This window comes from Equus caballus, chromosome 8 (assembly GCF_041296265.1).
Source record: "Equus caballus isolate H_3958 breed thoroughbred chromosome 8, TB-T2T, whole genome shotgun sequence".
NCBI lineage: Eukaryota > Metazoa > Chordata > Mammalia > Perissodactyla > Equidae > Equus > Equus caballus.
In genome coordinates this window covers 29,044,189-29,062,240 of record NC_091691.1, presented here as the reverse complement: position 1 = coordinate 29,062,240, position 18,052 = coordinate 29,044,189, and the positions used below count along the sequence as shown (strand labels likewise).

Here is an 18,052-nt window from a genome sequence, read left to right as displayed (position 1 = left end):
CCTGCCAACATTCTGATTTTAGTCCAGTATGGTCCATTTCAGCTTTCTGACCTTCAGAATTACAGGATAATAAAGGCTTGTTGTTTTAAGCCACTAGGTTTGTGGTAAGTTGTTACAGCAGCAAGAGGAAACTCATACACCATCCCCTTGCCACAGAGGAAAGTTTCTCCTAATAAAAACTGCTCCTGAAGGAGGCTAAAGAAAATAGCAGCGAAAGTCTTTTTCAGGGAAATTACCAAAGAGAGAGAAATAGATCCCTGAAAGATATACATTGAATATCAAAGAAGCCGCTTAAAAGTTATGAGAACACCCAATAATTAAGATGACCAGCCCTTCTAGTTCATTAAGCCAATCAGCAATAACTCAAACATATCACATCATATTTTGGGGGAAAAACACAGACTTTGACACCAGACAGCCCTGGGTTAGAATCCTGGTTCTCCACTTGGCAAATGTGTGACTTTCAACAAGTTACTCAGCTTCTCTGAACCTCAGTCATCTCATCTGTGAAACGGAGACATAAGAGTTAGCTGACTCCCTTGTGAATTAAAAGACACACTACATACGACACACCTGGTGCAGAGTGGACGCTATAAGCGATAGCTTGTGTCACTGTACTTGACACTGAAGAAGTTTTTAACTATGTAAATCCAGAACTTCTCTGAATTAAATTAGCAATTAGAAGAATGGAATGTGGGCTACTTCGTTTACTTTTCCATTTTTTTCAATGCTCATACTATTGTTAAGAAAACAAAGCTTTCAATAAGCAGCATGTTAGTCTTAACAGCAATGCATCCATAACAAGACTGAAAAATTCTAAAAGTCATCTGCTATTAAAATATGTTTACTGACTCCTATTGACCCTTCAAAACCTTACTCAGGCATCCTCTCCTTTCTGAAGCCTTCTCCAAGTCTCTCAGAAGTAAATCCCACCCCCACACCTACTGCCATGCCATGTATCTTGAGGCATTAGGATTTATTTGTAGACCAGGAGATCCTTGAGAATAGGAACCATATCTTATTAATTTTTGTACTCCTTGCTCCCAATACGATGCCTGATAAAAGTTAAGTCCGCAAACAGCATTTGTTGCAATGAACTGAGCCTAAGAAGTAGCACACAATCTGTTTCCCAAGTGCATTTACTCAGAGCCACCCAAGTGACTGGTACCATTTCATAAATCAGTGCTTATGCTAAAAAAAGTGTCACTCCTAGTAGTCTGCTGAGAAAAATATCGTAGTTTCCAGAACCCGGCTTCTTAATCAGCCACTTGACGCTGCTTGCTTCCTTACTAGGGTCAGGCATAAAGGAGATGCTTGAGAAGAAACAGGAAGAGCTTCATCAAAACACTTCTCCTCCAGTTTTCTGCCAAGGTCAGATTAACTGGCCAGTTTTCTCTGGATGCCACTGAGGGTGCATGAAGGAGAGCCCAGGAGGCACAGAGCATCAGAGCAGCTTCTGCTCCATCTCAGATAAGGAAAGTAGTGATGGTCTGTTCCCAGACACTTGCAAGACGGAAGGGCGGGCGTGTCAAAATCTTACAGACACGTCCAAGGTGGGGAACAAAGACAGGGTGTTGTTTCCAAGTTCACATGGTAATTGGTCCATTATTCACTCAGTAAATACCGCTTTTAAAAAGAAAAGAAAACTTCTGTTTGTCCACGTTGTTATGGTTTTATTTAGATATATTTAATATGCACAGCCATATAAATGTGGCTACTTATTATTTAACAGAATGTATCAGAGCCTTAAACATGCAGGTACCTTTTGATCCTGCACTGCCACTTCTAGAAAATCCTAAAGGAAATGGGCTCCAGAGTTTTCTGCAGAAGTCTATTCAACACAACAGTAATGATGTACATTACATTTTATCAACAATCATGTAATTACAACAATCATGTAGTTGAGGGGAAAAAATGGAAATAAGACGTGACCATTCATAATCATGTTGTATAACACCAGTCAGTGACAAGGGAAATGTTCTTAACACAGTAGTAGGTAAAAACAGGCTACTAAACTATAACATGATTGCAATTTTTTTTTTTTTTTTTGAGGAAGATTAGCCCTGAGCTAACATCTCTGCCTATCTTCCTCTATTTTATATGTGGGATGCCGCCACAGCGTGACTTGATAAGTCATGTGTAGGTCCACACCTGGGACCCGAACTGGCAAACCCCGGGCCACCAGCGTGGAGCATGCAAACTTAACCGCTGAGCCCCAGGGCCACCCCATGACTGCAATTTTTAAACACACACACACAAAGTACAGAGAGAGCGAGAACGGGAGTGAGACACAGCAGCATCTCGGCATTTAAAGTGCTTAGCATGTGGGAAACAGTCAATTAATACTTTTAAAAGAAGTTGCAAGTTCATATTGTAAGAGTGTATCTTCTTTGCAAATCTAGTTTTAAACAAAAATACAAAATAAATAAAACCAAACACAAGCACACACAAACAAGTGGTCATTTCTGGGTAGTGAAATTTCAGGTGCCATATTTTCTTCTTTGTATTTTTATGAAGTTTCCAAGCCATCTACTTATGTAATAAAAAAAAAATCAACAAATGCTTATATATTTAAAAACACAGTTTAATCAATGGAGGACTGTCTTTAAAATTTATGGTGCCGCCACAGAATGAAATAACGCACATCCAGTTATGAGCATAGGGCAGCTCTGTGTATGTAAGCGGTCCAGAGGAGCTCCAAGATACACTGTCCAGGGGAAACCACGAGGTGCAGAGCATTCTCTACTACGGACAACAGTCCTGATGCTTTTTATGTTATGCTACTCAGACAGAGTACCACTTTCAAAGAGACCATCCTTAGGAATAAAGGATGTTAATTTCCATAAAGACAACAATTAGGAATAAACAAATAAAGTTTACATTTGCTAAGGTAGTGCTGCTTCACTTAGCCATATTTGTCAGATTGAACAATAAATTCATTTTGCCCCTGTGCAACAGGTTTGTTTTAGAGAGGGTTTCTTTTCTTTAAGAGAAGCAAAACTTTGGATGATTTTGTGCTTTTCCTCCATTTATTTGAAAAAGAAGCCAAGAATGGTAAAGTTGAGAAAAACTAAAGTTTGAAGGGAAAAGCAACCCAGTGATTTGACCAGAGTGAGGGGAAATAGGTCCTTGCCATCTGTTATAGAGCATGGACCCGAACAACCTCTCTGGAGGGCAATCTGTCGGTGTCAATCAGAATGAAAAACACACCGTCCTCTGGCCACAGGTTTATCCTAAGAATTCATATCACCGACATCCTCACATAATGAAGTAAAGAAACACAATCAAAGATGCTGCAGCACTGCTTGGAATAGCTAAAAGTGAGAGAGATTTTTAATAAACAAGGTGCATCCTTACAGTGGAATGTCACACAGCCATGAAAACGGATAAGGCAGACGTAGCTCGGCTGATTTGGAAAGACCGCTAAGATATGTACTGAAATATTCAGAGCAATCCCACTTGTGGGAAGACAATATACTCCACGTGTACATGTGTAAGACATTTTAAAATAAATAACAGATATAATTTTATAAACAGCAATACATCTTATTATCAAGAGAAACACCAAACTCAGTGCTTGCAGCCTTGTGACTGAAAAAGGAGTGACAACAGTCAGAGAGGACCTCTGAGAGGCTCCTACTGAGCTATAAGAGGTGCAGACTTTATCTTGGCTTCTGTGAGGAAAGTTAAACTGGATGCTTCTTTCACATTTTGAGATCAACCTCAGACTCTGTGTCCCAGCACACACACAACAGAATTCGAAGCCATATACTTGTCTAGCAGAAAGTAGCTCCCAGGAGTAATACTTTCAGGAACATCACCCCTATTGCCAGAAAACAATTCACTGGGATGGTTCAGGCAGGGTCACAAAAATATGTAAGCACAGATACGTTCTCCCAAGTTCATATGCTTAGATGGCTTTTCAAAGATATTCACTGCAATGATTATGGTAGAAAAAATGTAAAGGTCTATTCATTGAAGACTGGTTAAATGCTGGCATATCCATACATGGACACTGGACAACTATTGTACAGAATCAGGTGGGTCTATACATGTGCTACTATTAAAAAACTTCCCAGATGCATCGTTAAGTGGTAAAAAGCAAGATGCTGAATAGATACAGCATGCTCCCATTTATTAATTTTTTTTAAGGGAGGAGAGCCATACAATACGCGCATGGCTATAAGTGGCAGCCAGCCCCCAAGACAACCAGCTCTTAGCAGTCATGCTCTGTGCGGTCCCCTCCCACACGGAAGAGGGCTGACCTGTGTCACCAATAGGATGCTGTGGAACTCATGCTGTATGGCTTCCGAGGCTGGGTCATAAAAGACAAGGTAAAAGCTGGCCACACATCAGAAGGACACTCAAGCAACCTGTGGAGAGGCCCACCTGGTAAGGAACTGAGGCCTCCAGCCAACAGCTGCGTGAGTGAGCCACCTTGGAAGAGCTCCTCCTGCCCCAGGCAAGCCTTCAGGTGGCGCAGCCCGGGCCAACATCTTCACAGCAGCCTCATGAGAGACCCTGAGACAGAACCGCCCAGCAGAGCTGCTTCTGAATTCCAGACCCACAGAAACTACAGGTGAATTTACTGCTATAAGTCACCAACCTTTGGGGTAATTCGTTACACAATAACAGATAACTAGTACAGCATATGTAATATATTTCTCGGAGAATATACAAGAAAATGGTAACTGTGCTTGCCTCAGGGAATGAAAAATTAGACAGTTGGGATAAGAGGTGGGAGAAAGATTTACTTTTTGTGCATCATTTAGTTATGCTTCCCTCTGTGCTGGGGGAATTTTTTATCACATGCAGGTACTACCTGAAATAAAAGTGAGTACATAACAGAATGTGCTCACATATGAAAAGAGCGTCCAGAGAGGGCCCACCTTCCTGTGTGCAGGAGGCAGGAGAGAGAGCTGGAAGATTAAATCAGGTTTGACATACATTGTGGAGACACAGAAAGTCACCTTTAGCAATGAAACTTCTGAAAATTTCAGAAGCTCGACACAGCTTGCTAATGAAAGTTTCATCCTAGTGTGATGATTACTGTAAATAATTTTGGTCCTCAAATGACATACCATCTCCCAAAATGTTACCACTACCGTGTGATTTAATTCACTTTTGGAAAAAGCCACTCGTTGCTTAGCTACACAAAATTATCTGTCCTGCCTTCACTTGGTGACCTCTGTGATCTCAGTGAAGTCAGAACGCCCTTGGGAGCATTAAGACAAAATGCCCCAAAATTGCAGATAAGGCCAAGAGGATGACCGCATGCACATCCTTTCAAGGTCCTAGGAAGCAGTGTCTAAAGGTGCCCCATGGATCAGTTAACTTTTTAAGAGATGGTACTGTTGTTTGACTTCACTATTTGCTATTAGTTGAGAGTTCATACTGGGTGAAGCTGCATTAAATACTCTGCAGCTATGTATCAGGAAGAGACGCAAATCGTTTCTGTGCAGTTGTTATGGTTGATGTCATGTATCAACTTGACTGGGCGAAGGGATGCCCAGAGAGCTGGTAAAACATCACTTCTGGGTGCGCCTGTGAGCGTCTTTCTGGAATAGTTTAACATTTGAATCTGCAGACTGAGGAAAAAAGACTGCCCTCACCAATGCAGGTGGGCATCACCCAATCCATGGGGACCTGAATAGAACAAAAGGGCGGAGGAAGAGCAAATTTGCTCTCTGCTTGAGCTGGGACGTCCATCTTCTCCTGCGCTCGGACATCTGCACTCCTGGTTCTCCAGCATTCACACTCAGACATGCACTCACACCATCAGCCCCCACCCACAGCTCCCACCCCGCTGCATTCCTGGGAATCCAGACTCTGACCGAATCACACACACTGGCTATTCTGGGTCTCCAGCTCGCAGATGGCAGATCACGGGACTTCTCGGCCTCCATAATCACATAAGCCAATCCCTATAACAAATCTCCTCCCATATATATCTACACAAACTCTCCTGGCTCTGTTTTTCTGGAGAACCCTGACCAACACACCAGTAGAAAAGACAGCCCCAAAGCTGACAGTTTATGACCCCGCTGGACATGCATCAATTCGGTGGCTAATCTAGCACCCTCATTCTAATATTCCTTATTAAATCGTCTGTCTGACTCACAGTTCTTCAAATGTTATTTAAACTGACTTTAGCATCTTAGTAGTTCCCTCGTTAATAAATGAGCTGAAAAAATCTTTCATATGTGCCTATTCCCTATTTTGTAAAACAGTCCTACTTTTACTTTTGAAAATTATACTTTGAGTTAGGAACTACACACCAAAAACATTCAGGATAATACTCTTACTGCGGTAGAAACAGCTTCAGTATAAATCCATTCTCAATTGGCACAGTTACATCATTTTAGAAAATTGCTCAGTAAAAAAAAAAACCAAAAAGATGATTGTATTCCTCCCGTTTTTGAACAGGATAAACAGGATAAACTGTTTCATCTATGTTTTATTTGACATTCTAGGCGCTTCTGGTTTTACGATTTCTAGCGCTCCACCCTTGAAGAGAAAGAGGGCTACCTTGTAAAAGTCGGCCTCCTCGGTAGAGATGAAGAGCGAGCGCGGCCTCGACGTTCTCAGCCGCGATGAGGTTTGCGATTTCGGATGGGCTTTCAAAGTCAAAGGCATCTTTCAGAATACATATGTGACCCGCAGCTTCCAGATGGTCCCTTTATCAAAAAAATATAAAAAGAGAAAGGAAAAGATGGAGGGAGAACTTAATATGCCACAGGTTGCTATTGTGATTAAGATTTTAAGTCAAAAGACTATTTGATTATTTAAATCAAAATATTATTTAAATCAAAAAGTTAATACATATTTTCTGAATTGTTTTTTTTAGAGGAAATCTGCCTAAAACATAGGACAAGGTTCACGGCCAAGGATGATAACCATTCATCCACCAGCCTCAGATACCCGGGACAGGGGCTGGGACCAAGGCCAGCGGGATGAAAGGCTAATTCAGGAGCAACAGGCAGCCGGGAGACACAAAGCACACGCTGCCGAGTTTCAGCGGCATTTGCTGTTGTGCCAGAAAGCCCCTTGTTTCCTTGATTCCATTTTCTTCTCCTGTCCTTTAATTACGGATGATACACAAAGTCTGTTTTTAGGCATCTGTTACTCAGTTCTTAATAAGGACTTCAAAAGTCACCCATTATCACAGCTTCAAAAAACACTTCACGGCCCTTCCATTCTACCTCCAAAATATCTTTCAAACACGTCTTTTCTCTTTCTCCTCATCTTGGTTTAGTCCCTCATAACATAAATTTAAAATACAAATCTGATAAACAAAAAAGAAACTTTCTGAATGGTGACAGTGGCATGAGCCAAATCAAAAGACATATGAGAAACTAAAAAAAAATTTACAATGCTTACAAAGGGAAAGAAGCTAATTTATTTAATACATAAAGAGCTCTCATAAATCAATAAGAAAAAAACTAGCAACTCAATAGAAAAATAGGGATGGGCATAAAATTGCAGTCCATAGAAAAAGAAATACAACTGGGCTTTTGAACACAGGAAATGATGATCAACTTCAATCTTCTTTTTTTATGTAGAGTATTTGTAAAGATCAAAAAGTCTGCCTAAGGCTTCATGAAATAAACACTCCCGTACATTACTTGTGAGAGGGTAAACCGGTACAACCTCTTTAGTGGGCAGTGTAAGAACAGCTAGCATATTTAAAATGCACAAACCCTGTAACCAAACAACCCCACTTCTAGAAAATGATTCCAAAGATACACTTTGATATGTGTGCAAAAACATGCACCCAATAATAGGCACATCGCTGTGTTTGAAGTAGCAAAAAGATTAAAAAGTGACCTCAGTGTGCATCGGTTGGGGGCTAGTTATATTATGGCCAATGCAATACAGTCAAGCTCGACTGCTATTAAAAGAATGCAGTAGATCGCTGGGAGGTAATTTAGAATGAACCACAAGATACATTGTTAACGAAAAGAGAGCAAAGTGAAGAATACTTTGTATACATATAGTGTGTGTGCACAGACTATCTTTAGAAGGACACATAAAAAATAGACAACAATGATTCTGTCTAAAGAGGGGAACCAGAGACCCACTCTTTTGCACTGTTGGCTATTTTTACCATGTGCATATATTATCTTTTATAGTTGAGGTGTATGTGTGTGTGTGCTTATGAATATACATCAGATCGAACCAGGTCTCTCCCTTCACTCAAACCATCCAATGGGCTGGGATACCCAGGCTGGACTTCCAACTCCATGAGAATGGGGCCCGGATATGTTGCTTACTGAACAAACTCATGGTTGAAAGTGTCTCTGGGATCAAGTCCAAACGCCTTAGCCCAGCACACAGTGCCCTTCACAGCCCGCATCCCTGCACAGCCAGCCACACCCTACTCCCACCACCTTAGCCCCAGTCCTGCTCTTCCACCTGCAGGACGCCCAACACATCCTACATTCTGAGCCCCCATGACCGCGACATGACATTCCCTAATGCTCGCTCCCCTCCGTAAATCTGACAGCCCCTGCTCCTACCACCACCCAGCCTTCTCACTACTTCCATCGCGCTCATAGCCTCTAGAGCATAATCCCTCTGTACTGGAGTTATACGAACAAGGGAATCACATCGCACTTACAGCTTCGCTTACAAAATCAGCACAGACGCGAAAATCACCTACGCTCAAAATTACCCATGAAAATCTCTTATATCATCCAGAAGGTACTACAGGACAAAGCTCACATCCAACATAGCCATGTTTTTTTTTTTTTACTCCAGCAAGAAAATTATTTCTTCAGCTGAACATCAAATGAATTGTCTGGCTTGCATTTAGGGGCAATACTGCGCAAAATAAGAGTAAGAATAGAAGAATGAAAAGGAGGAGAAGGAAGAGAGGAGGGAAGAGAGCCAGAATCTTTAAGCAAAGCGATCCCAAAACCATCAAGTGCATGCACTGTGCGAGCCACAGGGAACGAAGGGCCTCTGAAGAGACGTCAGATTCAGACCCTCAAGCTCACACCTGGGGAACAGGGTAAGAATCATCACCTACACTAAGATGTGAATGATCATTTTTTTCTCTCTCTTTCTTTTTTCTACTGTGGATTAAAGGCACGATGTTGCAGCCCTCATGGTGCAGACAAAGAAAAACTAAGGTCTTCAGACTTGAGTTGGCTTATGCTATTGAAGCACACCCTCTATCTTTATCTTATCACTTCCACTGTTGATGCTGATCCAATCACTGTCAGTCAATAACACCGAGTCCCTCCCATCCCCCCAACTCCTCAGAAATGCCCATGACACCTCAAGTGGAGACAGGAAGAAGCCTGTAGGCAGTCTGGTCAATAATATATCATCAAAAAAATCTAAAAAATCATCAAAAATAGGAATTCAATGTGTTTCTGAGCATAGGCGAATAATTGTTATTCCATCCTCTTAAAACTCGAAGAAATGAGAAGCCAAAAACAAATGTGTTAATAAGTAGAAAAGAAACAGTTTAAATTCTACTTAGAGAGTCCATTCCTGAGAGATTTCTGGCCTAGGCAGCATTGATACAGTGGGGCATATGGAACGGAGGTGGTTAGGTACAAATAATGGGCTGTTCTTGACCTATCAAACATATTTTTAAATGGCATTTCAATGCTAACTTTATGATCTCAAATACTCCAAAATAGGTTTTTTCTGGTTTTCTTTTTAATCTTAATTCTCTGTAGACTAAGAGTTTACCCCTGTTTCAGGTTCACTTATAAGACTTTTAAATTGCTCTGTCCCTTTTCCTTTTGCAAGTAATAATTTGGTGCAACTAATAAACTCCCTGAGCACCTATTATGTCTAAGGAGTTCTGGCTTATCTGACTCAAGGAAGGCTTTTTTTGAGAAAAAAGCATCTCTAACAAATTAAGAGATTTTGAGCATTTACTTGGCAGTTCTAGGGAGAGACTGAACCTATCTGCACATTCTCACTCAAGATTCAATGGGACTCTCCCTGCTTCCGCCGGGTTGAAAGCCATCCTTGTTAACTGAGTACATGGAGAAGCTTAATTATTTATGTGTTTAACTTATGTGAATTTCCATCAACTATGACGTCTGGATTAAATAAAAAAAAAGATAGCAAGAGAAACTTAAATAGGGCAGGCAACACCAACTGCATCCCATTCCATATCCATGTGCCTCTGCATGGTCCTGAGACAGGGGACCAGGAATCTAATGTTCCTTACGGCTGTCTCGCCCTGTGGGCCTCTCAGGGTGTGAGCACCTGGCTGGTCCAGTCTTCTCAGAGGACACAGCACCTACTGGCAGGCTGGCGACTTCACCTGCAGCTCACCTGGGGGAGATAGTGATGCAGTGTTTCATTGGTGGGGAAAAGTCGGCTGTGCTGGAGTAAAATGTTGCCCTCTGGACAATGTTTCAAGAATTTCTGATCCAAAGAAGAAAGCATGCTGGTCTTGAGACAATGATGCAGCTCATGAGGATGCAGGTCCTTGTGTGGATGCTGGCACAAACGCGTGAACCCCAGCTTGGTAAAGTGGAGAGGACACTGCTCCACTTGCCTCTCTGTGGGTTAAGTGAGATAATAACAGTGCATTTGCAGGACATGGTGTTGCCTTGAATAGCATCTCTGAGAGTGCGCTTTGTAAACTGTAATGTATCTACTCTTCTAATAGAATTCCTGTACTTGAGAGGTTACGACTACGAAATCACTCTTTTTAAAAGAATGCAAAAATACCAAGACAAAGCAGGCACAGTGCCTAGATCATGGAGTGTCTCAAACTCACATGCCTGCCGAGATCAGACTAATGAAGTAAATGAATGGGGGGGTGGGTCCCTTAGACATGATGCGCCCCGCACCAAACTGGAGAGAGCGGCCCCTCTGCAGGGGTGAGTCCTGCGTGGTCTCATAAGGTGAATCGTAAAAAATGAGATAATGAGGAAAATTCAAGTGAGCTCTTGAAATGGGGCTAGTCTGAACAGAGATGTATGTGCTAAGTGCAAAATATACATACAGCTCATTAGTCATTTTCACGTTGATGACATGTCAAAGAGATATTTGGACAGACTGAGTTCAAGAGAATATATTATTAAAATTAATTTGATCTGTTTCTTTTTTCTCTGTTTAATACGACTACCAGAAAGTTTAAAATGACGTATGTGGTTCACATTATGTTGTACTGGACAGCGCACGACAGATGCTCCTCAGCCCTCCACAGTGGGTACCATGCAGAGGAGCATCTCACGGCTGCTGTTTCTGCCAATTTACCAAGAGAAGCCACGTACATGAATGTCCACGGGAAATTTCCCAGTTTTAATCCCCTCAATGCTATTTCTTGCTCCTTCAATGTCAACATCCTCTGTTATTCCCTTAAATCTTCAAGAGCACAGAGGTCTGACTTCCCCTTTACTTTATAGGAATTAGTAAAGTTTTCACATTGATATTTGCTGCCAGGGCCAGCCTGGTGGCACAGCAGTTAAGTGCACATGTCTGCTTCAGCGGCCCAGGGTTAGCCAGTTTGTATCCTGGGTGTGGACATGGCACCGCTTGGCAAGCCATGCTGTGGTAGGCATCCCACATATAAAGTAGACTAAGATGGACATGGATGTTAACTCAGGGCCAATCTTCCTCAGCAAAAGAGGAGGATTGGTAGCAGATGTTAGCTCAGGGCTAATCTTCCTCAAAGAAACAAAGAAAAAAGAACTATGAATTTGCTGCCTCCATAGCATGCATTCCCATGTTCCCCCCTCCTACAACCCTGGATGTCCCTGCCACCCATTTGAGTAGGATGCACCCCACCCCCAGATCCAGAGGTGTTCCTCGCAGTTTATGCCAATCAGAACCTCCCACCTATCAGTACTCCCACCCCCGGGGTTGCACTCTCAGAGGCTCAGACTCCCTCTTTCTGCTGGGTCTGAACCAAGATGCATGTGGGCTTGGGAGGGGCGGGACAGGAAAACCTACCAAGAATGGGAAGTGGACCGGAGAAACAGAGGGAAATTGACTCCTGTCCATATCATCTTAGCAGCAAAATCTAGCCTGAAGCCTGTCCCACCTCCAGACTTTTTATAGGATAAGCTGCTAAATTCCCCACATTGTCCAAGCGATCTGGGTTGGTTTTCAGTTACTTGAGGCTGAAAATCAGATATCGTGATAGATAAGCAGCTTAGAGCTTCCATTGTTAGTTTATACAAAATCTGCTTGTTACATCAAGCTCTTTGTAAAGCCACCACAGTCTCTGACCACAGCTCTTATCTCTCCCCCAGGCTACTCAATCACTTCCACCTCAGCGGTCCTCTGACCTCACCGACCTTCCACGCCACTGACCTCCACCCACCCCGACCAGCCGCTCTCCTGTCTCATCTCCCAATTCAGCAGACTCCCTGTCCTGTCATTTCAATTGCCTTCTTGTCAATACCTTAAACTTTCCTCTCCCTTGGCCTTCTGTAGTATCAGGGTACACATCTGGCAAAAGGCCCGCCCAGGAAAAGCCCAGCGGCTGTCCCCGAGGCTGCACCCAGGCACTGAGCACGTGCACCAGAATCGCTGAGGCCCAGGCGGGCGTCCATCACTGCCTGTTCTCTCCATCCATCGGCACTTCTCATTCATTCCTCAGTCACTGAGCCTCTGCGGCAAGCCCAGCACTGTCCTGGGGGCCGGGGAATCACCATGGACCAAAATAGACACAAACCCTGACTTTCTTTGCAGGGAGAAGGTCAATACACACAATAATTAACTAAAATCCACACTGTGTCAGCTGGAGAGGAGTGCTGCGGAGGAAACAACAGCAGGGGGACAGGGAGGGAGTGTGAGGTGGAGACAGGCTGCAATCTGAGATGAGGAGGGTGGTCAGGAGAGCTCCCACTTAGAAGGTGACATTTGAATGCAAACCATCAGGTCTTGAGGCAGCAAGCCGCGTGGAGACTGAAAGGAGAAGAATCCTAAGAGGGAATGGCAGGTGCAAAGGACCTGAGGCAGGAACATCCTGCCTTTTTGGAGGAACATCATCAGGGAGTGTGATGGCCAGGGGGGAGAGTTGGGAAGGCTCTGCAAAGGTGAGGTGGCCCCAGTGCAGAGCCTAGCAGATCCTCCCAGGGACTTCGGCCACACTGGATTGTTAATCAGAGGAGAGGCAGGACCTGGTGTAGAGCTTTAACAGAATCAGTCTGACTGTGCTGAAAGTGAAGGGGGTCAAGGGTGGAGCTCAGAAACAAGCTAAGAGGCTCTCCTCATAATCCAGGGGTGAGGGGGCTGCTCCTATATCTTCCATGGATCCCTCTTACCTTCCCAGTGGCATTAAACAGGCTCGAGCCTTGCAGAAAGTGTTTTCCAGTGCCCTGGCACCTCCCTTCCCTCCTCCCATTAGCCTCACTCTCCCCTCCCCTGCCCCTCACTGAAGAACTTCATGAAAGGGTCCTAGGTGTTTTTCCCATCTCCATTTTCTGGTTCTCGCTCACCCTGGGCTTCTACTCCCTACCACTACTCCAGAATAAGACAGGGAAGACTGCGCTGCCCCCGGCGCTCACTCCCACTGCCCTGTACCTCAGGGTTCAAGGACTCCACCCCCCCCACCCCCCCCACTCCCCCCCCCCCCGCGCCCCTGGCATCACTAACCACCCTCCTGATTGAAACAGTCCCCACCCTGGCCCACCTGTTTTCTGGTCCCCCTGGAGCCACTCGCCTCAGGGTCCCCCATCTCCTCTCTCATCTGTTCTCTCCCCAGGAATTCACCTGCCCAACTCCTGGCTCCAGCCTCGAACACACACCTCCAGCCCAGGCCCTCTTTAGGGGCCCACATGGACGTGTGGCCTCTGGCCCTGTCCACTGCCCCTTCACTCCGCTATCTCTAATTCAATAGAAATGTGTCATGTGTGTTGTATGACAGGCACACTCGGTATGTTCAGAACCTCCGCCCCACCCGAGCTGGCATCTTCTAGCACTTAGTACACAGGAGAGTCCCTGTTGCTCACCCAGTAGCACATGCCAGACCCCGGAAGGACCCCTGACATCTCTCCCCTGCCACACCATCACAGGGTCCTTCCAAATCTTTCTCAATCTGTGCCCTCTCTTCTTTCCTACCATGGCCACTTCAGTCGTTCGCCCTTCAGCCCTGTTAGCAGTCAGTCTAGAACATTCGCCAGGGCAATGACAGGACTCGCTCACACCTGCCAGGCCAGTTACTCCCTCCTGCTGGCTCTCAGCACCTCAGCCACCTCCCCTTCTCAGTTCCACCAGCCCCTTCCTACCTCAGGCCTCTGCACACACAGTTTCTTGGCCAGGAACTCTATTCCCAACCTCCCTTGGTCCTCACCCAGCTAACACACAGGGCCCCAGCTTAAGCAGCTGTTTCTCATATGCAGATATCCATAGCAACAAACAACCCAAATGTCCTTCAACTGATGAGATGGATGAGCAGAATGTGGCGTATCCATATAACGAAACAGTATTCAGCCATAAAAGAACAAAGCGCTGACACATTACGTGACGTCCTCGAGGAGGACCACATAGCGTGTGACTCCAACCATAAGAAATGTTCAGAATAGGCAAATCCACGGAGACAGAAAGGAGATTAGTGGTGGCCAGGGCCGGGGGAGGGGATGGGGAATGCCTGCTAATGGGGGCGGGGCGTCTTTGGAGAAAGATGGAACCTTCTGGAACGAGATAGAGATGTTGGTGGTGTGGTTTTATGAATATACTAAAAACCACTGAATTGTACACTTGAAAAGGGTGAATTTTATGGTATGTGAATTACATCTCGATAAAAAAATTATATGAGAAAGAAAAAGTTATTTCTCAGAGGAGCCTCCCAGACCTCCTAGAACTAGGTCTGCTCCCCCTCACTCTGGACTTTTTCCTAGCACTGATGACATCGTAATTAAATAGTCTGTGCAACTGTATGTCCATGTTTGTCTCCGGCACTAGAATGCTAGAACCTTCTTTCAAATGACAGTGGTCAGCAGTGAGCTGATGTACTAAAAACTCTTTGTGGCGGAATGGCTGTGTCATTCCAGAGGGTGGAGGGCAGAGGGCTCCTCCTGTCTGACCTGGGCTCTCTGCACGGCACCTGCAAACGCTCTGCCCATGGGAGATGCTCAATAACTATTTGCTGAGTGGAAACATTAACTGACTTTTAACAACTGTTACTTCAGGGGGAAAAAGATGAAATCACCTCTTCCCACTGACTTACTATACACACCAGCAATTTCCTAGGCTTCCTCTAAAGGAGCACTAGGAAGCTTGAAAACTTTCCCTCAGGCTTTTTTTCTTCCCAAATGTGGGCAGTCACAGCAGAATTCAGAATCCCAGCGGTGGAGAGCAGTGGGCAGCAAGGTGAGGGGTGCACGGATCCAGAGGAAGTCCGTGTTTCTCCCTCTCCCGCCCAGACAGCGTTTGCTCCTTATCTCAAGTGTTCCCCGTTCAAATAAAAACACTTTTTACACACTGTTCCAGATGGAGAAAGAGAACAAACAGTCACCACCCACTGCACAAAGTCCAGCTCTGAACGGCGACATTTGCACCAATTCTGATGCTAACAGGCTCACCCGGGGATTGAACTGACCCTCAGAACTCCCTACTCCAGACTCAGGAAGGTAAATCCTTTACTCTTTTCTTATTTTCCATCCCCCTTCACGCCTTTCCCTGCACGCTTAGGAAACCTTTCCTGGAAATGGCCAGAGAGGAAACATCTCCGGGTTTGTGTGCACGAGCTCTGTCCAGCATCTCCACCCTGCCACTGCAGCAGGAACTGGCCCCAGCACGGCCCACTTAGATCTAGAGGTTACTTACAAACACAGGCGGGGCTCTCTTTGACCCTGGGCGGAGTTTGTCAGCCTGGATTTAGAAGACGATTTCAGGTTTCTGTGGACCAGTCTCCTATTTTAGCATAATAGGAGGCACCCTTTGAAACTCTGGATCCCCCATCACTAAAGCAACCCTGTGGATAGGCTTTTTACATCCATTACTTGCATAATTTATTTCTCCGCTGCAAATGAATGAACTTTGTTCTCTAGGTTTCCGACCCTATTTTGTAACGCGCTAGAGCTGCTTTTAATTTTGACCTTAGGAATTGACTTAAACCAATTTCCATGGCTCAGTGAGGATTGTCGGAATGGTCAGGTTCTTCTGGAAAATGTTTACAGCCTCAGGCACTGGAGGGGGGTGGGGAACCAAAGGTCCCCTCGCTGGACCATCCTCTGACAGCCGGACCAGCCGAGCTCTAATGGAGCCAGGTGACTCAGGGTTGGACATACACGGAATGGAGCTGCCCACACGTAGGGCTGTGCTGCAGGGGAGGCTCCTGACCTCGTGTTCATGGCGGGGGGGGGCGGGCGCCAAGGAACCGACCTAGCAAACCAGATGCCCTGAACACCGCTCATTGTTTCTGAAATGCTGCATGCTAGGAACAACTCCTCTGATGTAGATTTCCAGGATTTCTAGTGCTCGGGAGACAACTCCAGAGAGCAGGTGCCTGGTGAGGTTATTTAAAATGCTAACTAACAGACCCTACGTTAGAACTTAAAGGGAATGCACACACACTGCACAGTTCACACTGAAGGACGTTTAAAGTGCCACATGGACAATAAAACTGTCACTCTCTAGTTATTGATTCCCAGACAAATTTTTCCTCCAAAACACCTTCTTCTACTCTATCCTCTACACTTCTGAAAGACTTCTAGACAGCAGAGGCCCAAGCTTACTACAAAGAGCTCTAGACACCCAGGCGTCCCCATTTTTCTCTCAATAATTTCCCTCTATAATGAAGAAAGTTGTGGGTTTTTTCTCCCTCACTTCTGATATGGTTGATTTTTACATCAGAACTCACAAAATGGAGGCCCCCCCCAGAGGCCCAGGCCACATCACAAATCCACAACTAAGTCAGCCTGCATTCACGGGAAACCTGTCGTGGAATCCTAACAGCCAGCAATCCCGATCGTGCAGCTCAGCCTCAGCTCCCTGAGCCCAGAAGACAGGCCCGCCCCTTCCAGGGAAACCCCCGACCTCTGGGCCAATCCTGCCATTTCCTGGGTGCCTCTGCTAACGCTCTGTAAAACCTGCCCACAGTCTGGGGAAGGGTGCCCCCCTTGCACTCCGCAATGCATGCAGTGTCTCCCTTTGAGTTAAGGACATCAAATTTGTTACTGAATTGTCTTCTTCTTGTCATTTGACACTCCCCACATTCAATCGCCGAGCGTGGTCAATTTTACTTAAATACAGCAAACCCAAATGCTTACGCCCCAGCAGCGATCCTGATCCACCCTCCACTGTGGCCCAAACGATCTCCCATTACACAGAAATCGGATAGCGTTTCGCGGTTTGATTCTGTTCCTGGCACAAAACTGAAGGGCCTGTGTGACCCAGTCCTGTCCACCTTTCCAGCCACGCCTGCCGACTCCACCTAGAGTGGGGTTCATCAGCCCCTGTACCACTGGGCGCTGGAGCTGGGCCAGTCTTTGTCGTGGGGCCGTCCTGCGCGCTGCAGGGTCTCTAGCAGCATCCCTGGCCTCTACACACCAGCCGCCAGTAGCCCCTCCCCTCCCAGTTGTGACAACCAAAAATGTCTCTAGACATCGCCCAACATTCCCTGGGGGCAAAACCGCTCCTTCCTGTTCTGCACATCCTCTCGGCCTCAGCTCCATCTAGAATCACTGATCCAGAGTCTTCTAGGCTGCCAAGGCCACACAGCACAGTTCCGGAAGGGATCTGCTCTTCCATCACTTCACATGCTGCCCCTCTACCTGACATGCACCCCCACCCCCCGTCTTGTCGTCTAAGGTCCATATTGTCATGAACGGTTCATATTTACTAAGCGTCAGGCCAGCCCTGTTTTACAGCATCAACAATGTATGAACTCACACTTGATCCTCAAAACAAGCCTATGAGGCCCCACTTTACAGACAAGAACACGGAGCCACAAAGCAGTCCCGTAGCCTGGCCTGGGTCCCAGGGGTCCTAGCAGGGGCACAGGCATCTGGAGGCAGGAAGCCCTGCCCCAGAGCGTGTGCTTTTCATCAGTTCGTGATGCCTGAAAGGCCCTCCCCGCCTCTGGCTGGCATGGGGCACCCACCTGTATGCTCCCAGAGCACCC

At 45.5% G+C, this 18,052-nt stretch overlaps 1 protein-coding gene across 5 annotated transcripts in view; it reads right to left on the bottom strand.

Moving 5' to 3' along the window:
• GLT1D1 (glycosyltransferase 1 domain containing 1) overlaps positions 1 to 18,052 on the bottom strand; it is a 100,522-nt gene that overhangs the window by 67,499 nt on the left and 14,971 nt on the right. For all 5 annotated transcript variants that reach the window (XR_011441396.1, XR_002809801.2, XM_023647333.2 and 2 more), the window contains one exon: positions 6,529 to 6,677. Coding sequence is in view for 3 of the 5 variants with exons in the window: in XM_023647333.2 (XP_023503101.2) it covers positions 6,529 to 6,677 (149 nt within the window). In the remaining 2 variants the exon portion in view is untranslated. The remainder of the gene's footprint in view (positions 1 to 6,528; positions 6,678 to 18,052) is intronic.